General features: G+C 42.3%; 1 protein-coding gene across 10 annotated transcripts in view; it reads left to right on the top strand.

The window, feature by feature from the left end:
- Nucleotides 1-15,498, top strand: part of LOC143431552 (glycogen synthase kinase-3 beta) — a 49,520-nt gene that overhangs the window by 26,275 nt on the left and 7,747 nt on the right. For 2 of the 10 annotated variants that reach the window (XM_076908379.1, XM_076908403.1), the window contains exon 1: nucleotides 12,248-12,457. The exons of 5 other annotated variants lie outside the window; for them this stretch is intronic. In XM_076908379.1, the coding sequence (XP_076764494.1) occupies nucleotides 12,274-12,457 (184 nt within the window). In that variant the 5' untranslated portion in view covers nucleotides 12,248-12,273. Of the gene's footprint in view, nucleotides 1-12,247; nucleotides 12,458-15,498 lie in introns of those variants that run through there. 3 more of the 10 variants (XM_076908387.1, XM_076908412.1, XM_076908431.1) reach the window with 3 other exon arrangements.

Raw genomic sequence — 15,498 nt, 5'->3', positions numbered from 1 at the left:
TTTACTTTTTCTTTTTGTAAGAGGCATTGAATCGCTGTGATTCGACATTGTTATACGTTCTTAGACTCTCGGTGCGTATATTTTAGGCACGATTAGAATAATTATAATTGTGGTATACGTGCTAATCTTTTAACTGTAAATTCATATTTCTTTCCTTTCTTAATTACCTTATTTTTAGAGAGGTATGAAAAATAACTCGCTTTTTCGCTTGTTCCTATTTCTCGAAATTATAAAAAATGAATAGTACTCGGTGTTGGAAAATGTTAAAACTAATAATACCCACATTATTATCGCGAATCAATTTCTCTCTGGAGATACTTGATCCATTGAAATTGCACTCTGAAAGACAAAACGAAACGCAACAATTGATACCAAGTTCAAAGACGAGAGAGCACATTGTTAGAGTTACGCAACTGGCATTCCACGGGGTCCCACGGAATTCGAGCGATCAGAGCGAATGAGTCGGTGCATCTTGCGTCAGTACGGCTTCCGTTGACGCGCTCTTTCGTCGCGTGTACCCGAAAACGTCCACGAATTCTAATGTCGAATGCGTCCCCGCGCCTCTCTTATATAGGCGTAGGAATGTGTCGCCAATTGCATAAAACGAGACCAGGGATGAATTGCATATCAGCATTCGCGATATTCAGGACTTGTGCAATTCTCTTTTGTGCCGCGCACGCTCTTATGGAATTCCATACGGCTCTGAGTGAAACCTTGATCGTTGCGACTACTTTCTGCAGATTTTCGCGGACCTGTTCGCGAATGTCCGCTGTCCCGTTACGACGGGGCAAACCTAACAATTCAGTTATATATTTACATGTAGTAATATGTCGTAATATGACGTCAGGTAATCAGAATTGCAAAAGAAAAACGAAACGAATTAAAAAGAAACAGTTATCTCTAATATTGTCGCGAGCAGATAAGTTGTCGCAGGTAAAGTTTCTTCTGCGATAGAAACAAAAAAGTAATTATCATAGAAGGAACTGACACTGTGTGTGCGCGCAGCTCGAAAGAAGAGCATTTGTCTGCGTGATGTTCGAACTCGTTTTCGATTGGCATACGTTTTGTAACCTCAGCTCTGATCTTTAACTACCTGTTACGCGAACGTTTAAGAGCAGCGCTCGAACAGCCGATTTCTTGGAAATTTAGCCCCGCATTATTCTTCGGGAATAATTTGCAAACGTTGTAAAGAGTTTCTTGATGAACGTCAAGTTTCGCAAAGATTAGATTTCTGATGTTCAGTGACTGTTTCCAGTCGCAACAAGAATATTTAAAGAACAAACGATACAATAAATCTCTCCGAGAACATTGCGGTGTTCGTGATTATTTGATTACGTTTCGAGGGAGGGAATCTTAATTTTAGGACCACGGATTTACGTCACGTTTTATTGGGGATTTCTGTTAGACCTCGTTCATGCGAAAGAACAGTTTACTTAAAAGATGTCTGAATATATAATACGTATTGTGCGTTCAGAGAATAGTATGCAATGAGAAATCGAAACGGTGGCTTGGTAATACCAAAGAATAGAATAAACCTAGAAAAAGGTATCGATAGCAGCATAGAGAACAGAAGAATTCGAGAGAAGAAACGGATATGCAACATACGTTCGCCAGGCGACCCTGGGACTGTCCGCGTTATTATTGATCGCTTACTATTGGAAACGCCGTAATTTCGCTTTGCTCTTACCCGTAAGAGGCTATTATTAAACGCGTATCCGCGGATCCGTTCGAGAGGAATTACGCGGACATCTTAATTCGATTCCTTTCGAAACAGGCCTTGAACTTGTTCTTTCCTTTCTCGATCTCTGCCCTCGAGTCGATCAAAGAAATATGCAAAAATTAATTGAAGCGATTGAAAAACAATTTTCCATACTTTTCACTATATTTTTCCTCGTTTATCGTACGAGTCAGTTTGCCCGCGGTCGGATAATCATCCGCACGGAACATCTGTCGTTGAAACAAGTAATTTGCCGCGCGGCGCGCGTACAAGAATTTTCGCCAAACAGCTAACAACGTGCCTCGAGAGTCAATCCAGCGCGGCGGTGCTTCTCGTTTCAAGCAAACCCGCTAATTGCCAGACGAAAATAGAACCACCGACGTAAGGAACCCTTTCAACCTCCCTTTTGTCTTTAATTGCGACCAGCTAGCCACTTGCGCGGCCCACAACCAATTTCAGCTGACTTCATCCGGGATCGTGTTAGATCGTTTGCTGGTAGATACGTGAATTTAAATACACGATTCGCTATGCAATTTTTCCGAAAATAATCTCTTTTCCATTTTCTTTAAATTAAATTAAACAGCTATTACATTCGCTGATGTATATTCTTTTCTGTTCTATTCTTAAATTGCTCTATCAAAGGATTAAGTATTCCATTAAACTTCATTCGAGTATCCGACTTTACTTGTATATTTTGTGTTTAAAACATTCCGCGCCATTATTCACAGAAAAGTCACACTTTCGGAATAGTAAATATAATTTCCGCAGAACTCCGCGTTCCAAGAGCCCTCTTGCGAAGGATAAAAATAAAGTCTCCATTCGTCGGAGAATAACGGTGCCAAAAAGCTTGCAAGAAAAATGTGTGAAAACGAAAGATTGTTCTTGCAATCATCTCACCGTCCATTGCTATGTAATTACTATCGAGTTGGCAGGAAAGTATTTTCGATCTTCACACATAGATAGCGTCCTAACTGTTTTAATTCCTTTTGGTCAATATTCTACTTGTCAATATTTTAATCCCTTTTGGTCAGTAGTATTTAAATATGGAAGCTCAGTGTGTTATTCTTTGTATGTATATATTTTATTTCACACTATATGACACCGAAAGCACTTTCTAGCCGATCCAATAAATAGCTAGGTCGTGGAAAAGTTAAATCGTCCGTTTCCCTCGACGCCCTCCAAGGGATGAAGAAAAGAATCGCTACCCTTTGAACCGACTCTGCGCGCCTCTTTCCGGTCCCGTGAAGAGACCTGGAAACGCGCCAGAACGGGTCTACCAACTCTATCCCGAATCTAGATTAGTGCGAACGAACTTTGCCCTAAAATTTCGTTCCGCGTCCAGAGCAGCGTGTCTAGGTCTCTGCGTTCCTCGGAACTTCACCCTCGTGGCAACATTCGCATTTGAGGGTTTCGACGCGAATAGTCTAACATAATAATTCGACGTACGCGTTAGAGCGTAGAATCATCATTATTTATCTAAAAAAACAATATTGTCGGATCGTCGTTTATTTAAAAAAAAAGAAAAAAAAATGTTTGATATAATACAAACAAGAGTTAAACGATGTTCATCTCAAGTGCCAGTTTTCCCCCGGCGGAGGAAACAAACATGTTTACACGGAATTGATATTCAAAGTTCAATCAAAACACTCGTCTGCCTTCAAATCGCAGGAGTCGTAAATCAGGATTAGGAATCACAAATTCAATCTACTCGTCAGAAATCTCGGTTACTGGATCGATATCGCAATAGTGTTCGCAACAATCAAATTTCCCACAAAATATCCTCTCACCCTTTTCACGCGGGGCACCAAACACTCACCCTGTCTCCCCCATTGTTTTTTTCTGTCTCGAAACACTCCATCTCGTTTTCAACGAAAGATACAGCCACGGAAGATTTACAGGCCCATAAAACGAGCTTTAAAACGCTCCACGTGCGAGCAAACAGTAATTACGACGAGTAAACACGAACGGACTATAATTGCAGTTCTTGGTTCGCTGTATTTCAAAACTGAACAGCGAACGGGTGGTCCGCATAAGTTACAGCCAATGATCTAACGCCAATGATCTGTTACAATGCGTAAAATAGTCCGCGCGTTAGAAGCTTCGCAGATAACGCTGTTCCCGTTCCCGTTCCCGTTCCCGGATTTGAAATCGTTCAAGCAAATAACTTAAATAGAATTTCATTCATAGAGAAAATTTTCAAGCATCCTATACGCGGTGCACTAAAAAAAATCGGAAGGAGTACTTGGCAAATAAATTGGCAGGCACGTGTCTGCGAACTTTTTTCCACGCTAGTTTTATTCGGGTCGATTACGACCGGTTTAATCAGTCGAATGTCGGTCCCTGTCGTTCGGCGAGTTAATTGCAATTTTAATGCGGCTGAGAAAAAAAATAGTCTGAGAACGATAACGCGGCACGTGATGCAACGGCCGAACGATCTATTTCTGGCCGTCAGAAATCAATTCGACGAATTAAACGCCGATTGAATCTCCTCGATTCTCGTCAGCGTCTCCTCGCGAGCGCGTTAAAAACCGTTCGAACCGATCGATCGCGACTAAACGGGCATGGCGTTGCCGTTGCGTCAGACGATCTCCAGCGTCCTCGCCAGTCGAAGTGTATCGGTCCCGAACGAGAATAACCGTTCGATGCATGTTCGATCTATTTATACGGCCGATCAGCTGCGAGGCTTGCTCGTAACTTAACAGCGACGAGGCGTGCGACGATGTGAAACAGGTGTTCCGTCCACTGGGTTTATTCTCAACATCGCGTCTAGCCAATTTTCAACCCTTTCGGGTATCTTATTTCTCGTCGAAATTCTTGATAGAGAAATAAATAGAATAAAGAATGGTACGTTTGTTTCAAGTTTCCTTTCGCGGTACGATTCTTTATTCCCAGTTGACTCGGGGAAAATCGCGGAGTAAACGTGGAATTAAGACTGCCAGGAGCGTTCCGCGGGTATCTGCTCCATCGAGGTACAATGCACCGATAAGCGTACGTGGCGAATCAATTACGGGACAATTAATGGGGCTGTGCTCGACGTATTCTTTCGAGGACTTTACGTAACGGAACACGTGCCGCGTGTACACTCGCAATTGAAGTCACTTGAAAAGACTTGTCGCGAGAATAGCAACAGATATCGAACACGTGACTATCTCCACGGTATCTCGATTATCACTAGTGCTACTCGATGGTCTTTTTTCTCGATTTATCGAACGATTCAGTGATCGAAATCGTCGAGACGAGTCCCCATATAATAAATATACTTTCCACTGTTCGAGTGTTTTTTAAGCGTTTTTTAGCGAACATCGTATTCCTTCGAATAAGGCGCGAACTTTGCTCAGAGCCATTGCGGATCATAACTCGAGATTAACCATACGCTCGTAGTGCACACGATTCTTATTTTCGTTTCTATTTTTCTATTTTTCGTTCGTTTCGTGAAAATGAAGAATGTACAAGACTTCGATTCGCTGTAGGAAGCGCAATTTTTTATATACTTTGGGGTAATATTTTGTATTTATTGTATATTATCGTTGTGTCATCACCCAGCGATACGAACAAAAATTATTGACCGATAACAAACTTAACAAATATCCAAAACTGTAACGCAAGATTTTTAAATAAAAAAATCTAAAATTGCGATAAAAAGAAATGAAAAGACAGTCCACGCTTGCAACATCTCTTGCACATTCTTCCTCTCACAGTTTCATAACTCGAACTGTTATTTAGCACAATGTCTAGGCGTCAGTAAACGCACGGCTCCGACTGATATCAAACAGATAACCCTAAGCTACGAATACAAGAACGTTACGTACACCGCGGTCTAAAATAATTGCAAAGCTATCGCAACGTGGTCGCGTCAGCGGAATGCAAATACATACGTTCCGCGCAGATGGTCTTTGGGACTCGGTATAAAATAAATGATAAACCCCAACGGTTTCGCGATTTCCCAGCTAAATTGCCAGTAGCCACGGAACGCAAGGGTGTATTTTTAAAACGATTCATCCTCGATCGGTGCACACGCGTAATCAATTGTCATTTCATAATCGCGTCCGTCGACGCGATAATTACTGGAACAATAACTTTACAATAACCTTTTCTTTATGAGAAAAGGTAAACGCAGCGTTTTGTGCTCGCTTAACAAAACGTAAATCGAGATTCGTTTGCAATTTGTTGCTTCGCGTGTAATAAGCGTTTTCTGCAACGTCACTTCAGAGCGTCGAGCGCTTCTGGAATGAAAGCATCCAGTTATGTAACGAACTCGTAAATGTCACGGACAGGCGTGACACGCGTTTGTTGACGAACATTATTTAAAAGTAATCATGAAGATCGTTTGCCTGTCGTTTTTCTTAATAGAATCCTAATCGTGTCTGTCTCTGTGAGCAAGCAAATCTTTGTTAAAGTACATACAGTACTTTTGCACACCTGCAACTGCTCCTCAATGGAGACAATGCCAATAACTTTCACCTCATAACATAAGAAGAACGAAAAATTCATTTATTCTGTTAGCAAATTACTAATTAAATCTGTCGAGGAAAGTTTTGTTTATGTAATCGTAAAAAGAAAAAAGCCGTTACTTCTTAACGTGTAAGCATTACAAGGTCCCTTAAAAGAATGTACAGTAATTGGTGACGCGTACCGAATAATTGGTACCGTAAACGGAGAAGAGCAGGTGGTACCAAGGAACCACCCCCTGCGGCATTTATTTCCGTGGCAAACTCCGATTTCGTTCGACGCTCTAAACCTCTTCGAGCTACAGTTCACATACGCCATGTGTGTAGCCGTGATAACGTTTCGTGGAACGGTTATCCCGTAATGGCCGCGATCGATACCCGTGTATCGATAAAAAAAAGAAACACACGCTCGATAACCAAACCAGCTATGACGAGTTCCGGATTATCTGCGGCCTATTGAAATTTCTATCGCTCGTGAACCGCGTGACGGGAGATAAATTCGAAGAACGATATCCTGGAGGTATTCCCGAAACTTTTCGCCTTTTTAAAGAGACTTCACACTCGTTGCGGAACATTATCGTTGCTCGCAATTAACTATTCGAATTTGGTATAACAATACCAAAGAACGGTGATCGGTTTGAATGGAGAAAAAGAAGAAGAAGTCGCCTTTGGTAAAGTGCGACTCGTGTGTTACTCGATAGAGAAGACCCTATGCATCGAGACAAAATTCTATGAGCATTTCACTGGCCTGTTATCGGACCGTCTGAAGATATCGATACGAATGTGTGGAAACAGCTAAGTACACACTGAAATTTGTCCCGATCCCGTGCCCAACGTCTCGTTTATCGCGATACAAATCTGAGGCACGGAATACTCGAGCGAAGAATCAATCTTATCTCGGAGCATACGAAGTTCTCCAATCAGGTGAATTCTTCTGCTTCCTTAAAGTCTGATAAAAAAAATTCACAATTACATTTAAATAGCTTCGAGAGATTTCCAACATCGCATCGTTGTCCAACATGCAGCTCGTTATCCTGAAAACGCGTACACGGTAGCCCGTCACTCGCGACAATCTTCTTACCCCCATCATCCCCCGTTTCATCGATCTTGCAACCGGCGCAGCTTTATAATAACAGAGCCCCGCGTAGGCGACGCAGTCCATCGGCCTCTGCTTTAGTTAGAAATTCCCGGCCCGTTCTGGTGTCATCGGCCCCCGTAGTAGGTGGTATAGACACGCCATCGACGATGAGCTTCCGCCGCTTCTGCTGCGCTCGCGGCTATAAATCGTCCGGTTAGCCAGCAGCGACGCTTCGAACCACGTCTTTCGACATACTTACCGCGAATAAACCACCGATTCTAACCAACGGGTTTCCTTATCGCGAACTGCGTGTCTCATCGAAAATTAATCTCCGCCGGGTTTCTGTTCCCCCCGCGCAGAATTCACGAATCGTAGAAGAAAGTCGCGGAAAACAGTGAAACGATCCATCATCCTGGTACGACCGCCTTCTTTAGTATTATTAAACCCATTCCCTTATAGACTCATTCTAAGTCGAAAAGTAATTACGTTTTTCACCAATTTACTTTTCGTTTAGCTGCCAGTACGGCCTTCAAACTATACTGACCAGTAAGATTAATAAACTTAATGTTTCGAAATTCATCGATAATTCTGCCAAAGGAATTAATTTGGTGGTAATTTCAAATGTTTGAAAGTCAATTGTCAGATGTTGCGTCTTGTAAATATTTCTTAAATTTAGAGGAATACAAATATACTAAATAATTAAAGTATTTATAAGGTAAAGAAAATCTTCATATGAGTTCCAATTTCTGAATTACGTTTATACGTAGTCTATCGATCATCCAAGAAAAGCTAGCGCCACCCCTCTATATACATCGTGCATGGCATTCAAAGTATTAACCCTCTGCGCAGTGATTTTTTGCACACCCATTTCTTCCTCCCAGCAGTTTTTCAAGAATTATTTTCTAGAATGTCATAATGTGTTACTAACGTGTAACACGACTGTAAGTTCGCGTTGTCGTGATGAAAAAACAATGGATATTTCAATTTTTGTTTCTATTGTTTTGTGAAATGACAAGTAAATTTCGTCTTGGAGCACTCAGATGACGAACATCCTAAAATTTTCAAACACTGAAGAATAACGGTCCTCCACTCTGACTACGCGTGCCATAATGACTTGTGCTTAATGACGCACTCAAACGACCTAGATATTTCATATCTGAACCCTTTGGAGCGCATTGGCGCCATAAGTGAACTTATTCGAACCACGTTGTAGTCTCAGTCGCTGTAGTTGCTCTAACGTTATTTTAAAGAGATAGAGTTAGATATTCCACGCGAAGCCTTAAAAAAACAGAGTTGTTTCAAATTCGCATCGGAGCACGAATAATCTTGATCGGTGCAAGAAATGGTAAACAAATAAATTTGTCGACGGGGGGGACTTTCACGGAACGGTTAATCGATATTCGAGGAGCACACTTAAAGCAACCTCATCGGTTGTCGACGTAATTGCACGCGGAAGCGAGCCTGGAATCCTTTCGAGGCCTGTCGCGTACACTTTCGATATCGAAAGCTCGACCACAGACGGGGCGGGGGGTCGCCATTAGCATCCGAATCGTTGAAATTAGGTAACAAGGACATCGGTAGCCGGGTTACTCACGAGGAAAGGACACCGTGTCTCCGTTCTTTATTTTCCTCCGTCTAAACTGGCGCTCGTATACTTCTTCTCGATCGAAGCGAATAATTTTATCAAACCGGAATAATCGACGTGACTTTTACGCGTTCAAAGGTGGAATTGTTTGCGTAAACGCGCGACGGTGTATGCAACGCGGCGAGCAGGTTTCACGCGCGAAACGATTCCTCCGCTGTTACCAGCCTGTTATCTGCTTATTAGGGCTAAATATAGCGGCTCCTCTAACCAGTGTTCAAACACCAGAGATATATTGATGCATCGAACGACTTAGCGCGACTCGGGAACATTTTAGCGGTTCTCGGAAAGTTCGGAGAATTATTTGTAGGTTACTCCGGACAGAAGCCATTTTGGTACTGATCATCATCCTAACCTCTTAACGATCGACTGTGACGGGTCTTTGGTAAAAAATGAATTGGAAAGCAACAAAATTCAAGTGTTATGTATACTTTATATTTAAAAATACTGAATGTGGTAATTAGTAATTTCAATTACTCGAATAAAAACAGAATTCTGCGGTAAGAAGGAAGGGAATGAAAAGATAAAGAGTGTAGAAATTAGTAGTAGCTCGTCTTGTTCCAAAACAGGAGTAGAAGAACGCAATTGCATAAAATAAAAGCAAGGCGGCCCCGTGTGCCTCGTGCATCGTAGTACGCTAACATCGTGGAATAGTCAACGACCATTCAAGGATACTACGAACCTGTTCGCAGAAAACACAACTGGCGCGCGTTACGACAGGCGTCAAGAGGTTAAGCAACGATCGTTTAAACAATCAAAAGGTGAGATCATGAAAAATATCGGAGCGCGGCTAGCAATGGCTCTGCCACGCAGCCGAGGCAGTAGGCTGGCGAACGGAATTCTCCTTCGCGAAACTGGCACGTTCTACTTAAATCCGGCGTAGCGCCCGTCATTGACGGCACGATCTACTATAAATAGACTTTATCCGCGGGTAATCCTTTGGTGTCGCGCGCGTAGTCGAATGAAACACGCTCGCAGATGGTTGCGCTACCTGAGCAAATTCGTCTTCGTTCCTCGTCGCTCCTTATTAATCCTTTTAGCGAGGTTCGCCAGTTTCGCCATGTCCAACGTTCGCAGTTCGACATTAGAGATATAGGTCGGTAATTAGGGTGCGCTCGACTGGGACCTAATTAACTCGTTTGTATGGGTTTAATAATTTCATTATAGGAATGTCTAAGTTTTTTAATTAAGTTCCCGTAGAGATTAGCAAGCTCGCTTAATATTAACGATAGGTTCGAGTTCGATTTTTACGTTTCTGAACTTTGCGAATGCTCGTTTTATTTTGTAGGTGAAATGTGTAGGTGTATCTTGTTCTGCAAATGGAATTTTGTCGAATGATTATTAATTAATTGAGTTATACCATTTTGGTTGGGTTTCAAGGGGTTTTAATGACTCGAATGAGTTAAGAATTCCAAAATAGTTAAAAATTGAAAGCAATCCTGTTATCAAATTGATAAACGATCAAATTTAGGAGCTTAACGGTTTGAGAGAATTTTTCGTATATTTGATTATTCGAAAGAACAGCATGCTCGATGCTGATTATCTAATCCGACTAATTGCAGACTTTAATTATCTTATCCGAGTCTGATGAAAATGAATAACGCTTCAATTACATTAAACGGTAACGTACCAGCGTTGGCAGATGTGATAAGCTCGTGAACGGATTTTGAATGCGCGCGCGCGGAGAAGAAATACGCGTTCTTGGTACGCCAGAACAGAATAAAGACCGCTGTTAAGAAAATGTTACGAAGCAAGAGATATCTTGATTTATAATCACGCGTTCTATCAAAAACACCGTCGTAACAACCATTTGTACTTGAACGTACTCGACTTTTCTGCTTTAACACGACGCTACACGACCTATAATACCGAAACTAAATCTGTTTCGCGAGTCATTCGAATCCAATTTTCTTCCCTAAACCACAAAACTGGTTTAGCATTGCTTGGAGTGAAATGAAAAATTAGCTTCGAAGCTTACACGTAGAGATAAATTAAAACTACAAAGAAATTTGGAACAAAGACCCAAGAAGAAAGGAAAAATAATTCCACGAGCATTATCGGAGGAGCATATAAAAATGAGAAATGGCAAAACGCTACTAATAAAAGAGGGGACCGTTCGTCGGTCAGTAGTTTCGCGGCTACAGAGACACGTAGATACGTCGTAGATACGACGCTCCATCCCCCTCTACGTAGCGCGGCGCACCCCGCGCAACCCCGCTGCTGCGAGAGCGACTCTTCCGCTGGGTAATGCCGATCGGCGGCGCGTTCGGTTTAGTCGCGTGCCGAGCAGCCGCGGAACGAGAACGTTTCTGATACGCCGCGGAGACAATCGTGCGATCCAGAAACGAATCGGTCGCCAGCAGAACTTCCTGCGCGACTCATCACGAGAAACGTTGCTGTTCAAATGTGATTATATATTGCCCGTGGTGTAAATGATCGTATTTGAAGTTTGTGGATAAGTGGAAACGTTAAACGATTTAATCATCATCGTTTACGCATGGTGTGTTCTACATGAGAATTATAACGACGACTATTACGAGGAATCGAAGAATTAATTAATTAGAAGGTAATTAATTATCCAGTGGTAGAAAACGTGCTGGGTTAAGTAGTAACGAGTGATGGAGGCGGCGAAATCCGGTAGCTCTGGAATTCCAAAGTCAGCCCTCTGAACGACGAGGCGACACAGTCCCATCGAAGGACGTATCAACAGGATTCCAGTGAACTTTTATATGCGACGATCGGCGATCGCCAGCGGACAATGCCGCGATCGTGATGCGTAACCAAGCGGCTGGGATTACGAGTTATCTGGGATTCGTGGCACGCAGGAATTCGTGTGCGATCGTTGAAGGCCCGCACGGTTTCCGTCTGCCGCGTGGCTGTCGCGTGAATCATTCGAAATCACCTGGCCAGCGTCCTCTTGAAACCATGATAACGACCACCGGGAACGGAGCCGTGAGAAACCGTCGACTCGAACCTGCTAGCTGCGACCTGCACCGTAACTCGCGCGGTGTTGATATCAACAGTTGGTGGTGACTTTGGGACGCTCGTTACGCCGAATTCACTGGAACCGAGGTATTGTTGCGAAACCACAGACTGAACGCGACCGTCGATGGTCTTGACGTATGTCTAATTGATGTTGGTATTTGTGAATATTTCGGAAACTGAATGATCACGGCCAGAGGATTTGCCATTTATAAACTAGTGTTTATAAACGCGAGTGCTTTCGTGATTCTGCTGGAAGATTTCTAAACGAGAAATCACTATTTTTTACGAATTTATCATTCACCGCTATTCCTAAAGTATATAACAGGCGTCGTTATTAGAGCGCGAGTCCTCCAGTATTTATTTTTCAACTCCTTGTGGCTTCGATCTCAAAGCCGTCCCTACAATGGCACCCGCAGCCACGTTGGACTGGTCAGAGCCTTGCCAGCACTGGCGTTACCCGAAATTCTGCCCGTCTGGACAGCAGAAGCATGAGAGGGCGAAGAGCGCTATGGAACTCAGCAGCAAGGAGGCGAACACCGCGTACAAAAAGTTCTGCAAGTTCCTGCGCCGGCTGAAGAACAAGAAACGTAAGTCGATCGCGCTGCCCCGGATCCTGCCTCCGGTTCTCTTAGGCCCACCAGAAATAATATTTCCCGCGAACACGAGCTGCTAATCGAACAGTAAACATTTTCTCTGGAATCGAGGAGGGGGCAATACTTACGCGAGACTTGGACACTTTCAATTTTTATTTTCTGCTTTTATTTTTTTACAATTGATCAAATCTGAATTCATATTTTTTAGTTTCTCTCTAGTTTTTTTTTCGAACTGTGTTCAATTTTTGTGTGTTTCCTCTCATCACTTTTTCTTTAGCTGCTAATAGATTTTTGTAATTACACGATAGAAATTACAGACAGATGCTTTTGTAAACGCTTTGGATATATTCCTGAAATTTTCTATTTATTCTATTTATTCTATTTATTCTATTTATTTCTCATTTAAAAATTAACTAATTATCCTTGAAATTACTATTCGCTATTGGACTTCCACGCACAAATTCACAGGTATAATTTGTTCGCTGCTCTCATCGAGTTTGACCTGTGTTTTTTATATTTTTTTTTTTTTTTTTTTTTTTTTTCAAACTCGGCTCACACACTTTTGGGAATATTTTAAAGTATAATGAATTATTTATTTTTAATTATTCTTGCCTTTTAAACGTGTTAGTCGTTTCGTCGCTACTTGCGTTATTTTTGCTCCTTGATGAATTCGAATTCAGCCTTCTCTCACATTTATTTCCATTATTTCGCTAACTTTATTTGAAAATTTCATAGACTTAAAAGTACGATGCTTTTAACGAAGCTTAACGGAATCGAACTCGAATCGTGGATTAAACGCATCGAGAAATTTGTCGCGCTTTTGCAAAGCAATCTGGCATTTAAACGCGAAAGGTTAGAAATGTACGGGCAAAGAAGGAAAAACTGTTCGACGAGAAGTAATACACCGACCCACTGACATTTATCGCTTGTTATTCATATTTATTTTTATTATATTATATTACACATCGACCCACGTAAATTATTTGTTCGTACGTCAAAAGCTTGGTACGCGTCAGGTTGACGTATAGAGCGGTAGGAGAGAAGAAGGATGGGAAAAGAAATTGGAAAGAGACAAGGAAAAACGGCGAGGAGATAGATTTAAATTGATCGATCGTTCATCCCCTTTGACGCGCGGCAGGGATACTCGATCATCTCGAAAGTGAAGTTGTGGGTTTTCTGCATCTAGTTTCGTCTAAGAAATAAAAACGGTGAAAATGTAACGGATTTATGTATGGTCTGGTTAGAAGAGATGCGTTGGGAAACTTCTGTCTGTCGCAAGGAACGTTTCTTCTACTTGAACTTATTTGATTATGAAAGTGTTTCTCTTGAATGATATTCAAATATTATACAGCTGCTGCGAACGATTCTAGCTTTGCTTTTGATCTTGCATCGCGAACTTTAAAAGTGGAGTATTTAGGTGCAGGCTTGAGATCGCTAACTAAGGTGCTCGTGTCAAGGTGGTTTGGTATCTTGAAAAGCTCAGAACTATTCTTAACTTGAATAGAAACGCTTTAGGGGCGTGCTTGCTAACGAACACGAAAAAATTGAAATTGAAGTAGGTGAAAACAAAGTTCAACTGAAAGCATAAAGCTTGTTCGCAACGCGTCTGAAACCACGTGACAATATTTTCCAATTCACGTCACCGAACTCTATTTCCGTCCATCGCGTCGCAGCGAGTCTCGGGCTGAAACGAGACGCGATTATTCTGCCCCGTGTACTCCCCGACAATCGCTTTGAGCGGCGCGTCCGTTCAGCCGAAGCCCGCCGGTATCGCTCGGGTGCCCCGCAAAATGTCAGAAGATTGCCGGGAAAAAGGTAACGCGGCTAAACGGTGAGAGAGGAGGGACGGATCCTTGCTTCTCGCAGTTGCACTTTTTGTCACGGGCTGGATTTAGCCGACGCATTTGCCAGAGATCGCCGCCACTTGACCCGGTTTCGCGCCACCCTCCCGTCCATAAGGATCCTTCCCACGGAACACCGGGGAACGTTAGTTGACTGATCTCTTGAGAACGTTGTTCTTTACAGAAACGATTCGTTTCTTCTCCGGACTGTTTTTTTCGCTAACAAAACGGTGAATAAACGGGGACTTTGAGCTGCGAATTACATAGTCGTTGATTTTTAGCATTAGTGATCGTTACGATTTGTTTGTCTAGGCACTGTTTTTTACTTGCTTTTCAGATTCTTTTCAATTTAGAGGAAGAATAATCCTGATATTTTCTTTCCCCGAAAAATCTATGTTATCTCTAAGTGACTGTTCCAGTTTTTAGCCTGAAGTCAGGAAGTTTGGTTCAATTGTACTATATTTTTTTATTTTGTCTTCCAACCACGTACGCGTTGGCATCTGCAGTCTATTAGTAATTAGTATTAGTAATTAATTAGTTTTGAGAAACGGGAATTTTTCATGGCAAAATTCCAGCATTTACCTTCGCTCGGTATCTTATATTTTCATAAAGAATAGTCTTTAAATAATAATTACAATTGAAACATTCCTGTACCAAAGGACCAACTTACTTGGTAGCAATTTAGAAAATTCCGAACAATTCCCTAGAAAGTACCAATTAGTAACCACCCTTCACCTTGAAGCCGTATGCGGACCGCGTCGAACAGAAAAAAAAAAAAAAAAAAAATAAAAGAAAAGACCAACGACCGATTAACCGCGCAGAGGTTCACCCCAATCGAAGCTCTCGTCGACGGTGAAAGGGAAGCCATGATACGAAGAAAGAGAAAAGGTTAACCGAAGGGAAAGATGTTGGCGAAATGTCAAGAAGTAAAGCATATGGTCCACGTGGTGTCGAGTCGGTTCCGGCGAGGGTAAAAGCGCGACGAAAGATATCGCGATCGTCGATTTCCGATCCCTCGATCGCGTCACACGCTCTGAACTATATGGCGCGAGGTTATTTTCAGCCGCGGTTCAATGAGAGAACCGGTCCTCGGGATTATCCTGCGTCGCTTCTTATCAAGGTTAACCCTGTCGCTCTTCAGCTATGAGATAGAGTCGAGAGGCAATTTCTTCTCTTTTATTCTATTAGCCGCAA

This window comes from Xylocopa sonorina, chromosome 1 (genome assembly GCF_050948175.1).
Source record: "Xylocopa sonorina isolate GNS202 chromosome 1, iyXylSono1_principal, whole genome shotgun sequence".
In the NCBI taxonomy this organism is placed as follows: domain Eukaryota; kingdom Metazoa; phylum Arthropoda; class Insecta; order Hymenoptera; family Apidae; genus Xylocopa; species Xylocopa sonorina.
This window is presented reverse-complemented; position numbering and strand designations above follow the sequence as displayed.